Below are 14,578 nucleotides of genomic sequence, written 5' to 3'. Positions count from 1 at the left end.
GCCACACCTGGTAAGTAGCAGCTGTATTACATACGTGGGAGTTTGCTTTCTCTGACCAAAAAGCTATTGGCCCGTTCTAGCAGGAAGGTTTTTCCTTGCCACTTTGGCCAATTAACATTTTCCCTGACTATTTCCATCATGCTTCACATGGCAGACACAAGCAGGGAAATTGAGTGATGATAACCTCCCCTTCAATAGGGTGGGATGAGTGTCACCCAGTGACCCTGTAGTGGACGAATGGCTGGGTCAGGGGTTACCATCAGCGACGCCAGCAGATTCTTCACCAGTGGTAACTGTGCAGTTCTTTTGACTCTAAAATGAGTCTGTTTACAGAATTCCTTCAGCTTAGTCAATCCCTAAATGAGGCCACACTTGCTTGATAGATAGGGGGATTTTATGGACCCATTCTAATTTTAATAATTTTTATTTAATTCCTATCTAGATGCCTCTTGGGAAAGCTGCTGGCTTCCAGAATTCTTTAAAATATGTTGACTGTGTTTAAGGTGATAGACCTTTTGGAAGATGCAAAACACTTAGGACTAGATGTACAAAGGACTAAAATGTTTGCGTCCAATGTAGTATTTTACGAATTGACCTATGTACTAATAGAGCAGTTCGCAAAATACAAGTGGGTAGTAATGGGTCGCAATTCAACAGTCCTCATGAAAATGAATGTGGTCTCAAACTGTGACTCACTACAATTCGTAGCCATCCTGGGGATGGGTATGTGCTGGGGTTAGCACACCACCACATCTGTGATTGCTTTCTAATAAAGCAATCATGGTGTTTTTAAAGTGTCTCCTGTTTTCTTTAAGGGAAAACAGGATGCGTTTTAAACAAAATGAGAAGTTTAATTAACATTTTTAAGCGTAGGCAGTAGTCCATGAACCACTGCCTACTCTTACAAAATGTTTTTGTCAACATTAGCAAAGGGTAAAGAGTCCAATGGGGGGGGGGGGCATACCCATTTGCGAATGTGTTACACTTACTTTATGTAGTCTGTAACATATTAATGTTTAGCAACTGGATTTCAGCCACAAAACATTAATACATTCCAATTCAAATTGGTATTTGGAAGGGGCACCTTAAACACTCTCCTTCCAAATACCGATTCGGTATGTAGTCGCAAACACAAATTGCGATAGGGAACCCTGCTATCAAACAGCAATTTGTGTTTGTGACATACCAAAAGGCCATTTTGTGGTCAGAAACTGCCCAATTTTGTGAATCGGACCCTTTGCGACTGCAGAAAGCCTTGGTACATCTGGACTTGCTCGCTTAACCTTAGATCATTCTCTAAGGGGGAGGTGGCCTGTAAGTAGGAGCGGTGCTGGGCTGTGTGTACACTGCATAAGGAACACGCACTTGTCATGGCTGACCATTCAACTGGGAGAGGCAATAGCTATACCCATGTGAGCTATGGCTTGAAATGGACCATTCCACTCACAAACAGATCTATTTAAATGAGAAAATCTAACACATTCAATTTTGAGAAATTTGAATAAATGAGCTTTGTGGCTCTCATTCAGATGTCACATTATTGCTTGCCTGTGTCTTCAAGGGATAGACTTGCATTCATTTGCAATTGGAAGACTCACAGCATGGAAAATATTTAGTGCTCTATTTTAGAGTTTGGTTAGAATCCGAGGCTCTTTTTCTCTTACATGTGCTGTGGTTAACCACCAACGCAAAGCTCATTGAGAAACTCTGGGACTCACTGATCTTGACATCAACCTGCTGGTAGTTCTATTGCTCTGCTGATGTGTGTCACTTCCCTGCAATACCCTGGTTGCCACTTAATTTAGATTTTGTTGGGAGAGTGTTACTGACTCCTCCCTCCATCATCTGGCCAAGCGCCAGGGTGCACAGGTTAGAGTAAAATCTGCCAAATGCGGCTGTCGAACTACCTTTCCTCAGAATTTCCAAATACATATTAGGTAGGGTTGCTTATTGCTTTTTATGACTGTGTAAATTATGAGCGTAGTGGCATGGGCCAATGGAGATTCCTCACTGTCCAAGAGGCCTGTGGATAGGAATAATGGTTTATGTCAGCTTAGGGCTTCTATGAACACGGGAAATTCAAAGGAATACCTGCTGCCTGACCCTAGGGAAAATTGAGACACTACAGGATCCAGGGCACATGATAGGCTACCTGGCAGAACAGGGCGTAAACTCCCTCACTAAAACCCCGTTCTAAAAGCACATTATATATGAGACACTGATAATAAACTACCTGATGGCTCACAGGCAGCCATATACTGACATATAGGGGGCTAATGTGTTGTAACTGGCACTAAGCTGATATCATCATGTTGGTGCCCTTGAGAACTCACAGGATTCTGCAAGCATCCTACTCTGCTTCTTGATTTGAGGCTGACTGCTTATCTAACAAATTTTGCCTCCTGGCGACTCACAGGCCCATTCTTGGCATCTACTGAACTTCATACCTGAGGCATGCAAATGACTCAGCAAAGTCACAGATCCCTATTCTCTTAGTGTTGCAGGGGTTTGACCCGTGCCACATGCCCCAACACAGAAGGACTCTCTTGACACTGATACTGACGCCTCCTAGCAGATCCCAAGCTCCCAAGCCTTATGTGCCCTCCTCTTCAACCTGACACCCAGAGGCTCACACACAGGTTCCTAGAATTGACCTAACAAGGTCAGAATTGTACCTCTGCTCTGCCACGACTCTTAACCTGACACTGTTGCTTCCCAACAGCGAACTGTCCAAGTCTGTTCCCGGTCCTAGCTGCTCACAGCCTACTACATGGCCCTCCTGCTGTCACTGCTGCCCTCACTATGCCTTCACATATAGAATTTGGGCAGAGGCAGAATCAAAAGAGAGTCAATCATATTTTAAGCTCCTCTGTTTGCAGGCAGTTGCACTAATGAAATGACTGCACGCCGGTGCAATGAGCAAAAACCGGTCATGCATGAAAGTTACAATCAAATAATGACAGATTATGTGAATAACTGATGTGACATCCAATGGCTGTGAGGAGCTGACATTCTCTCTCTCCCTCTGTATAGATCTTGCCATCTCAGTGAAAAGCTAGAGTTTTCTGTACCCTGATCTCACAATTCAATAAATTGTAATACGTCTCCCCTGTGAGCTTTCACTCTCAAGTCCTATCCCTTTTGTCGGGAATCTCTTCGCCAGTAAACAAAACACACACGCACCATGTCTTCGCTGTTTTCAGCAGGACTTTACACGCCGAGGTGGCATGGTCGACATCTCAGGAACACGAAATATATATATGCAGTTCAGAGCAAGTCATTACACGTGTTACTTATCAGCGAGGCTCGTGTAGCACTGACACGTGGATTGTTGGCTCAGGCTTAATATATTACAAGCATCAGTGAATCCCTCCTTCTCTAGAGGAAAAGCGTTATCACCGTCGTGATCTGCACATACAGTGCACAGAAGGGATCTTTAAACCTACTTATGTTCGTTCGAGGAAAAGGAAACCAAAAGTAATGGGTTGAAAATTCTACAAAAAATGCACAGATATTTGTGTTTGCAAACTGGGAAGGATCAAGCTAAACAGAACTCACTGTTGAATAGATTTAGGGCTCTGTAGATAGCTTTCATTAAATATGGACCCACCCCTTCCTTCCTGCCCCCAAATCATGCGAGTCGCTGCTCTATAAAAATGTATGTAAGCAGCCGAGACTTCCCTTTTCAGGAAAGGAGCTTGGGTATGCTATGTAAAGCCCGCCATTGGAAGATTGCACATTTTTACCGATGAAAGTATCCCTTGTATAATAATACGATGAAACTGCTTGGAAGGGAAAGGGTGGGAGCATGGGAGAAAATGTAACTACCCCTGGCTTTACAACCTATTTCTTTGGGACACTGAAGTAAAATGCCATTTTCTGCTCCAGTTTGTTTACATTTCCTTAGGGAAGGAAACCATCAAATCCCTGCTGAAACATTCAGGTGTGATGGGACTGTTTATAATATTTCATGTTTACCCATTTCTATGGCCTTTCACACCTTCAGCCTTTACCCAGAATACTGTCACGTGTTTCATTTAGCTCAATTACCTATCAACATTTTCTAGAGAGTACAACCTAAGCACTCTCATTGGGCAGATCAGCTTTGCCTGCTTAGTGCGATTCTACTGGAGTGGTAACACCCCGCCCCTTTTACCAGCCACCAATCAATTTCATTACTTTTTTCTGTAAACAATGTTGTTAAAAGTAAATGTCATGGAAAATGAGCCATACCAATGACATCCAAAATATAACACTTCCAAAAGGAGGCAGAGGCATGCCACATCTTGAAGAATTGTGACGCTATTGAGAAGGAACATTATATTACGATTGCTCAGGTTATACAGGCTCATATAAGTTACAAAGATCTTACCTACTGTGTCTCCCAATACCAGCTTTTTATGATCTGGCTGAACAGTGCAGCTGTTGCCAGGCATTTATGTAAGCATCACTAGATAGACATGTTTGGAGTCAGGATTACATGTTTTGATTGGGCAGAAGTGGTGTGGTTTTACAAAAAAAGTGCCTGTCCTCCACGCAACAGTGATTATTTTGCTTATTTATCCAGCTGCTTAAGGTCGAACTTTCAGAGGCACATACATGCCATTGTAATGCTATTAAAGTGTCTTATATAACTAGACAATTTATGTTGTTTTCTCTGGCAGCGGCACAAGATGGGAGGTGGACAGTCATTAACCTTCATGGATTTTTAGGTCTAGCTTGACAGTGCAACTGTCACTTGAACTTTTATCCTACACCAATTTTATTGCACCATTCTTTGCTTCCACATAAATACATAACCATTCCAATCCTATTTACTTTAATACTTTTTGTTCCCCTACAACATTCCTTTAAAGCCAGACCTATTGGCATTGCCAGTGCTTGTTAATTTTTGTAAATGCAGCTACTGGTTCTCATACATCCACTAGTCCTTTTTCAAAAACACCTATTAAAGTTGTTCTCAAATATCAAGTTTTTTTTATTAGAAAATATGCTTATTCTGTTCCAAAAGGTCTTAATTTTCATTTGGTGATTTCACTTAGTATTGCCCCTCTTAGGCAGACATTGCCTCCTCATTCAAGTACAGTCTCATCCTGTGTAGTGCCTTCATGTGTCAGGAACAACTGCCTGTGTCTACATTCACACTCATATAGTGGTGTAAAAACCCTTATTGTAGTCAGCATATGCCATAAAATAAATATCAATACTTAAAATAAATAAAATAAATCTCATTTTTTAACTCATAATTCCCAGATTCTACAGAAAAAGCACTTTAAAAAAGTCCCCTGGTGTAAATATTGGTCAGCTTCACACATTTAACGACAATTCTGAATAATATTAAAACCGGGATAGAATCATCCTTCTAAAAATTGAGACTGTGCATTACTGACCTGCATCACATTTGGAACAATTCTGTTTTTCCCACTATAATGGGGTAGATCCAATTCAATCAAAGTGAATATGATGTAAAAGAAATGTAACATTTTTATATTATTTTTCCAATATAAACCAAGCAGAGCAAATATAGGAGACTACTGTAGAGTAGATTAAGGGTGTGTCCAATCAATCGTAAGATTTTAAGGACCTCTATATATTTTGTTATACCAAAGCTCTTGAGTAACAGGACTGCCATATTGTATGTTTCCCTTCAATATCACAGTTGTGGGTAGTGTGAGGGTAGCTTACCTCATTTTGCTTGATATACTCTGTTTGAGAGGCCACCTAATCTAAATTTGAAATATAAAGTGCAAAATATTTCTGGCTGCATCAAATCCGGATAACATTCAAGCCCAACTTTTCTATATCTTGGTAACTGGCAGTCACAGAGCCAATCTGACCAGCATTAATTGTTTTTGTTTTAGTTTATAAACCCAATATTGATTCTTAACTATTCTAGTGGTATGAACTCCAGTTGTAATGAAGGTGTTCCAGAAATGGCCAAGATTCAAATCAGCAAATACGTTCTTTACAAATAATATCAGAAATGGGCCTGATTCCCATATCTAAGTACAACAGTATTAGACGTGTGTCAGATCATAATCTTAATAATGATCTCAAAAAGGTATTTCCAACTACTTGCTGTTACCTTGAATGGCTAAAGCTCCACAGACATGCCCCATAGATTACTTATGCAATCATATTTTGTCTATACACCTGAATGATTGCATTTATAGGCTGGCTGCCAATTTTATGCTTCAATCTCATCACCATATTGAAAACTTGCATTAGCGTAACCGTGGCTATTTTTTTTGCTTGCATGCCAGATACGTTTATGATTGAAGCAAATACCTACATAAACTCCTATAGTCTAGTTCACCCTAATTTACCCAGATGGCACCTGCTATTCCATTGTCCAGAGATGTTCATTAAAACTATTTTGTAAGCAATGCCATCATTTGTCAAATGATGCCATGAGAAACCAAAAATTACCATAATAATCTCTGTAAAGCCTTAGTGCGCTCAGTAATGCCCCCATGCTGCTCAATCTTTAATGGGTACCTATCATAGCTAGGATTTAAATCAGACTAATGCCCACCTTACAAAGCTGTCCACCTCAATAACCTTCTCAACTAGTTCAATTAGTCTCCATTTCAGATAGACTGGGAGGCTTTAGAAGAACCAATACCACACAACTGGAAATATTAAAAATCAGGATAATATATGACCTAACATATTAGTTCAGTGATGGTGATACCACTTCCTAAGCCCTGCCCTCTGACCTTAGAAAGAACCCTGCCCTTCCAAGCTTCAGAATACATCTTCAAAAATATATATGCTGCCAGTTCCTACACTAATTTCTTCAAACTTAAACTGATATATTTAAACACAGTTATTTTATTGACTGTTGTTGATATAATACCTTGCTTTCTTCTGCTTAAATTTCTCCTTGTTTTTGTCTCTCTCACTATGGTTTATTGTAGATGCTAAAAAGTGTTTTTTGTGAAGCATTCAAATATGATACAGTCCAGGTGCATTGTATACGAATTTTAAATAATTAATAAATTACTGATATTCTAATAGATGCCAAAATATTTCTTCTAATAGCATGATGTGTCCATTAATGCTATAATGTGACCGGGACGGCCATCTCAAGGGATTGTAGTCATATACCACTTACTGCTCTCAAACAACAAGCAGTGTCATTATATACCAATGGATTAGTATATAAACCAAGCAGTTACACAATATAAGCTACAATGTTATGATAGGTCGAATATTGCAGAGCCGTGTTTGTATATACCTGGTAGTATCTTATGTGCATTAAAACAAGGAGATGCCCAGTAATGCCAGATATGTAAGGCGCATAATGCAGATGTCAAATATCCAGTAATGGGACTGTGTGCTTATCAACTAAAATCCTATTGAAAATAATTATTCAATGTTAAATTCCAAACTAAATCACACCTAGCAGGTAAGAATCATCCAGTAGGAACTATGGTTAATAATGATAATGTATAAGCAATTTATGGAGATCAGATGCCTAGTTGCATCATAGTGTTATCAGTAGTGCTAACATGATCACAAGAGATGCAAGAATTCATACAAATCCATGTAATCATAAGAAAGACGGTGGAGTGACTGTCTCTATGACCATGTGGTCCAGTGTTGGACTAAATTCCTGTTGCCATACCCATTCAGCTGAAGACTATACCCCAGTGCTCCGTAGGTGTGTTGGGGTGGTAAAAATACGATTCTGAGTCTGCTGCTTAGAAGGCAGACAGTAGAAGTATCATTATCTGCCCATTATCACAAAGGTCTGTCAATGTGTCAATGACACTGTTTACAGATCTAAGCAGCCTCTACACAGCATGCCCAATAGGACATGCCTAGTTACTTCTATGGAAGTCTGAGATAAACTCATGCTGGGCCATTATTAACCATGTTGCATGAATGCAGTTTCCCATCATGGCAATGAGTTCCTGTGAGCTCTGGCACCCATTCCCTTCTGCACTCTCCTGATGCACTCTGCAAGGATGTAAGATGCGGTTCTGTTTGGCATGAGTAATAGGAAGAGCCAGTACGTGCAAAGCAGAGAAATGCTGAATAACATCTGTTATATACATAGGTCATATAATATGGATTGGGCCCTAGGCAAAGTATAAAAGATATGGAGTGGGTAGCATGGGGGCCAGAAAAGAGTGAAGATTCCCAAGAAATCAAAATAGTTCTCAGAACTGTCATCATTCTAAAGACAACTGAAGAATGTTCAAGTATCTGCAACCAGGAAAAATTGTGCTTATCTTATTCCATGATTAAAATTATTTATGTATGGGAACGATCTATAGAATAATCAATATTGACATGAAAATGCATACTGTGAGTGGAGAGGAACAGGAAAAAAATCACTTCTAAAGAAAAAACTGTTTATACCCCTACAATTGCCCGAAAGCATCAATAGCAAGGATGCTTTTTGGATAATAGCAATACAGGTGGATACAGAGAGGCACAGGAAGATAATTAAAAATGTCCATAGTTACACAGATAGTCATTGACATAGCTAGTAATACACACTGTGATTACTGCAACACCACTAGCAAGATACTGGTACTGAATTGGACGTAAATCTTGCTGAGGTAATGTTAACATTGCTGTCTGTACAAACTTACTGGTAGTCCAGGTTCCCCAATTCCAGGTGGTCCATTTGGGCCTGGCCTTCCCGGCATACCAATGTCTCCCTGAAAATAAAATTGCAAGTTTTATATTTATGGTTCTTACTTATTTTCAATGCTTCACATAGATTGGCATTAAAACAGATAAATCAAGTTTAAGTTCAAGGTTAAGAAGTCTAAGCTGTCCTCACCACCATGTACATTCGACATGACCACACCACTTTCCTGGGTGATTTTCATCTCCTAGACAACACTAGCTCAAAACACATGAAATACCGTTCTCAACCTCATTAGTACACTTGACCCAGTAGAGTGTATCACACAACCAACACAATCCAAACCGACCTTTTCTTCTCGGTATCACCAGCAATCTAATGCAAACCACCCATTCCCCATCAACTGGTCTGGCCACTTAGCCATCCCTATCTCCTTGCTGAATGTCCTATCAACAAACCAAGGTCAAATCAAAAGAGAAGACTAAACCTTTAGATCCTTTAAAGACTTCTCCATAGAAAACCTATTGCTTGAACTCCTCTCTCATTCTATCCAGTCCACATTTGACACGAACACGCTTCTCAATAACTCCAAAACTTTTTTGGAAAACTATGTGAACCTCCATACCCCAATTGAAACAGACAAGTGCATGGCAAGGCATTCAGCAGCCTTGTGCTTTAAAGACTTTGCTGACAAATAATGATCCATCTGCAGACAGAAAAGAAAATGGAAGAAAACAGAACTCTCAATGACCATATGTTCCTGAACTTGTTTGCCCAACATGCAGACGTCGCAATACATCAGCCAAATAAAGGTACTCTACCAACACCATCAATGAAGCTAACAGCGCAGGACAGTTTTCAAGGCAATCAAGTGCTTCATTAAACCCCTACTGGAAAACCTTTTTCTCTATATATATAAACGTGCAATGTCCTTCAGTGACAAAATACAACCAGCACCTCACATATATTCCTGAAAAAGTCCACCTTCAAAGTTTTATCTCTTGCAGATCCCACCAACATACTCAACTCCCTCAAAGTCAATTATTATGAAAAATATGTATTATATCCATCCTTTATTAAAACTCTCTCTGAAGATGCTCTCTCATCCCTGTTCACCATTGTCAATGTCTCCTACACTGAAGAAATTTTAGCAGATGCTCACAAAACAGGCCAGATCCTCCCAGTCTGAAAGAAACATATGCTGGACACTGATGACCTTGCCAACCACCAGCCCTTTGATCACCTACCATTCATTGGTAATGCCATCGAAAGAGCTGTCTATGTTCAACTCCAAGATCCCATTAATACTAATGATCTCCTGCACAACTATCATTCTGGCTTCAGATCATGCTGCAGCACAGAGGCCACTACCATACACATCACAGATGATGCCCTACTAACCACTGAGGAAGATGACCTGCATCCTAACATTACTGCACCTCTCAGCTGTTTCGACACAGACAACCATCCTTCCTTAATATGCACCTGGGACTCCCAAATGGGGTTTACTTGCAAATTCCTTCACTGGTTCTGATGCTACCCTTTCAACAGAAACCAGTTTGAATATAAAGGAACCACCAGATCCCAAAAGATCCCCTTCACCTGTGGAGTCCTCAGTGGCTCACACTATCCGCTGCCTTTTTCAGCCTCTACATGGAGCTGCTTGATGCTCTACCCACAGATAACAGCATCAAGATTCATCAATATGCTGATGATACACAACTCTACTTGAAAATCTCCACTGTTTCAGATATCCAATGCCTTAAACACTGCCATAACATCATCCATACCAGGATGTCCAGCGAGTACTTGAAGCTCAACCCTACCAAGTCAACGTTCCTGTTCTTTGCCAAAAACAAAAAACAAGAAACAGCACAAACGAGGCTCAATGACATGAACCGCGATTGCTTTGAACACCAACTTTCATTGAATATCAAGTCACTTCGACAGACCCTGGACACCAACCTCCCCCTCATAGCACATATTGCCAAATCAAAAACAGTCTCGTCTCATCTGTTTCTACTAAAGAAAGTGAAACTGTTTCTTACAAAAAGTGACTTCAGAACTACTGTTGAAGTCCTCGAACTTTTGTATCTGGGTGGTGGTAACACCCTGCCCATGGCCTCCTAGACTGAACACTCGCATCCCTTATCTCCACACAACAGCAGGCTTCACTCAGGGTCTGAAGAAACGTGATCACATCATCCCCACCCTGATGGAACTCCATTGGTTTCTCTCGTCAGCCCGCACCATCATCAAAACTAGCTGCATCTTTTACAAAGCCATCATGACTAGCTCCCCTCCTTATCTTGCAGACACGCTAACCTGTGGTGGTTCTCATCACACCTGCAGTAAGGACAGCACCAGACTGCAGACTAAGAAGTGTAAAAAAGAAAAAACAAGGCAGCAGGCTTTTTTCACCTATGCCCCCAGGATCTAGAAGAACATTTCTTTATCCATCAGGACTGCCCCAACACTTTCCCAATATAGGAACAATCCACAAACCAGTTACCTCTCCTATCGCTTGTTGACTTTATGCTTGTCTTAGACCTCGTCCAGCTCTCCACTGACTTTCGACTAGGTTAGCACTTTAGAAGTACCACATACATACAAACATACATACAAGCATAAATACATAATTTAAGTTGTGGTAGAATAACTATGACTGAACAAAATTATATAAATGAAAGTGAAAAAGGGAGAAATATATGGGTCATATAGAAAATATGTAGAAAGTCAGAAAAATCACATTTAGGTCGCCATTTAGTAACGTTTTCAGTGGGAGCTCACTTGATTCATTGCAAAGCAAGCAGTAGCATCAATTTACTTACCAATTTAAAAATCCTATTAAGCAGTGTTAAACTGTGTTGTGTGAAAGCCTGAATAGACTTTAGTGAATGAAGGCCTTTAAGTCATGTTTGTTCTTTTCTTACAAAATTCTGCATGTTTGTAATTGTTGTCTCATTCATTTAATTACTGTTAGTGGAAAATGTGATTGTACACTTCTCTGCACTTTCTGCACAACGTATAAGTTTAAGACTTCAGCTTTAAGTCTTCAACTTTTGAGAATAAAGAAAAACATTTTAACTTTCAGAAAGGAAACCAAATGTGCAGTATGTATTTCCCTGGCCACTTCTTAGGGTCTTCCCATAGGAAGCCCACTTTCATAAATTCTGTTTGCTGCATGCTTGCTTATTGGAAGAATTTCGTTTCTGGGTAGATACTGGTGTTACAAGCTATTACTCCTGGCTTGCCTTTTGGTAACTCTGCCACTTATACTGCTGGTCTCGGTGGTCAAGAAGGGGAGTAGGAAATATCCTTAAATCTCTTTTGAGTAATTTGTGATATTTCAGAAAAATTATGTAAAATTATGCAAAACTGACATCAAGCTGATTATTTATTTTATGATTGCCTGAAGCCATCGCAAATTTGTGCAAGTTCAAGAAAAAAAAAGTAAAATAGCAAAATGAGTATTAAAATCAACTACTTCATAATATAAATAAAAGACAATACATGAGTATTAAAATCAATTAATTCCTAATATAAATAAAAGACAATCCATTTTTCAGTGCAGCAAGCAGAATATTTTAAAGCGTGTTTCCTAATGCAAATTAGCAAGGTAGTTCATTGAGCTCCCCAGAGCTGTATAAACGGGAGTAACTGATGTTATGTGCTGAAATATATTTATGGCACGCTAGGCTGATACTTAATGGTCAGGGCAGTGGCCGGCGGTTGGCGCTACTTTTAGAGTAAAAAGCATCTTTGTGTGCAAAAGGTGTATGTATGTATCCTAATGTGCAAAAACAGAAGTGCTGTGAACAACAGCCGCTCACGTTCTGTTCACTTACTTTGCTCCTGATCTCCATTTTATATTCTAACGTACTTGAAATTTACACAAGGTAGTGCAATGGTGGAATTTTGCATAAAAGGATCACGAAATGTCAGCAATTATGGAAGATTACGCCGGCATTACAACATTTCACCTGGGCCTAGTCAAGACAGTAGCACTGGCATCAACCCTTGTTTACTTTCTGTACCTACCACTTCTTGCCCTTCCACCTGCACCCCTCAGCAACATAGAGGACGCTGGTGATTGGCTAAGCGCAGGTCACGGGTCTAACACTATGATGTTGTGAGGGTGTCAAAGCGTGCATGATATAATTTCTGAGATCCCTTATATTTTAGCGAATAATTGCTCATGCTTCTGTGAATCAGTGATAACGCGTGTAAGAGTAGATTTCACATTTTTTCATACCGATTTATGCACGGAAAAGGCTTTCGTTCCTTTTGCAGGGAGCAACCATAATTATATGTATTTTTTTTGTTTAAAGCTTGTGTGATTAAATGTTAAGGCTTTCAGCTGTCTTTTTAGGCGTAATGGACATATCTGAAACGTGTCTAACTGTTGTATGAAAAGCAAATCTGCAGAGCTTTACCTTTCTCCGATCTCGTTGTTATAGACAGTCTGTCTGTCACCTTTAATCTCAGAAATATTTTACATGTATTTGTTATTCTTACCTTTGGGCCGGGAAACCCTGTGCCTGTTTCCCCAGTCAACCCCGGTGGGCCAGCAAGTCCTCGTTCGCCCTTAAATAGAAAAATAATGCTTGTGAAAACATCATGTAATGATCACATTGTAAATCGAAGAATGGACCTGGGAGGGGCCAAATAAATATACGTGTGACAGAAAAAGGACATTTTTCAAACTAAACAAACACAGAAATGCAATTCCAGGAGTGCAGAAACATAAATATTTCGTTTCCACAGAGATTTATCTAAATCCATCCTCTTTATGCTAGCCATTCGCTAATAAGAACATCTCTAGATGTTGTCTTAACAGACAGCCAGCCAACGCTGCACGGGCTCAGTAGTGACTGCTGAAACCCAGGTGCAGCTGCCAAGCAACAGCATTCACCCACTCGCCATTCAGTGGACTTAATGGCCGTGCGCAAGGTGAAACGTTTATTGCAGACGGGGTCTTGTTTTATTGCCCCCATTGTCTCCTCAACAAGGAAACTGTAAAGTGAAGAAATAAAAGACAATAAAACATTTCTAAGCGTTTCTCCTGTGCCTCTTGTAAAATCAACAATTCCACACAGTTCATTCAAGGGAAAATAATTCGTTTGTCCACTAGTTAAAAAAAAAAACCTTTACCCATAATCCTCTACGACCTTTATGCCCTTGAGAAATGTTACACTGAATATGGACCCCCCGAACAGCGTGGTCCAAGAATATCAAGTACAGAATATCGAGGTACAAAATATTAAAAGGTAAGTGCATATAGGGAAGTACAGGTGTACTATTCCTAACTCCACATGTACATACCTTGAACATAAATATATCACCAAGATACAATATGTGGAGTTAGATGTAAAAATCTAGACTTACTTGCTGCCAATATTTTATTTTCAATATTTTGTCCTCAAAATTGTGTGCCACCGATATTCTAATGTCAATAATATTCAGGAAGCACATCCCCTTGAGTCATTGCACTATTCCACCTAAATCAAGGTATAAGCAGACGTTAGGGCCACAGAGGATTTATTTGAGGAATGACACATTTTCACCATAAATGCTGTTAAACAGAAACTTAGACTATTGTAATAATTTAAGGCAGTGGCAAAATAATGATACCTGTAGCTGAAGTGTGATATCTCCTAAGGATGTTTTCTAATCACAAATACATCTCATTCGGTTTGGGACACAAACGTGATGTATTTGACATACCTTGACAATTAGCTTCTCATCCTTTCTATTTTTTTCTTCCTGATATCTACGTATCTCTATGAATTGTTTAGGGATATGCCAGAGAGGGTACTTAGTGCCTTTAGTTTCATATTCGTTTTGAATTGGGCATGCATTTATTGATGGAAGACTCACTATGCAGCCACAATTGGAATAAGACCTTTGTTCCAGGCACTAATAAAACAAAACAAAAACTTGTGGGGATTTAACCTAAGTACAGCAGATCCA

General features: G+C 39.8%; 1 protein-coding gene across 1 annotated transcript in view; it reads right to left on the bottom strand.

Annotated features, from left to right (window-relative positions):
• LOC138285403 (collagen alpha-1(XXVIII) chain-like) overlaps window positions 1-14,578 on the bottom strand; it is a 196,383-nt gene that overhangs the window by 109,285 nt on the left and 72,520 nt on the right. Inside the window, exons 12-13 of the mRNA XM_069225287.1 lie at window positions 13,124-13,192; window positions 8,607-8,675 (exon numbers count right to left, since the gene is read on the bottom strand). Coding sequence (XP_069081388.1) covers window positions 8,607-8,675; window positions 13,124-13,192 — 138 coding nt within the window. The remainder of the gene's footprint in view (window positions 1-8,606; window positions 8,676-13,123; window positions 13,193-14,578) is intronic.

The sequence above is a fragment of the Pleurodeles waltl genome, chromosome 3_1, assembly GCF_031143425.1.
Source record: "Pleurodeles waltl isolate 20211129_DDA chromosome 3_1, aPleWal1.hap1.20221129, whole genome shotgun sequence".
Classification (NCBI taxonomy): Eukaryota; Metazoa; Chordata; class Amphibia; order Caudata; family Salamandridae; genus Pleurodeles; species Pleurodeles waltl.
Note: the sequence above shows the minus strand (reverse complement) of the source record. Positions and strands in the feature narration are given on the sequence as shown.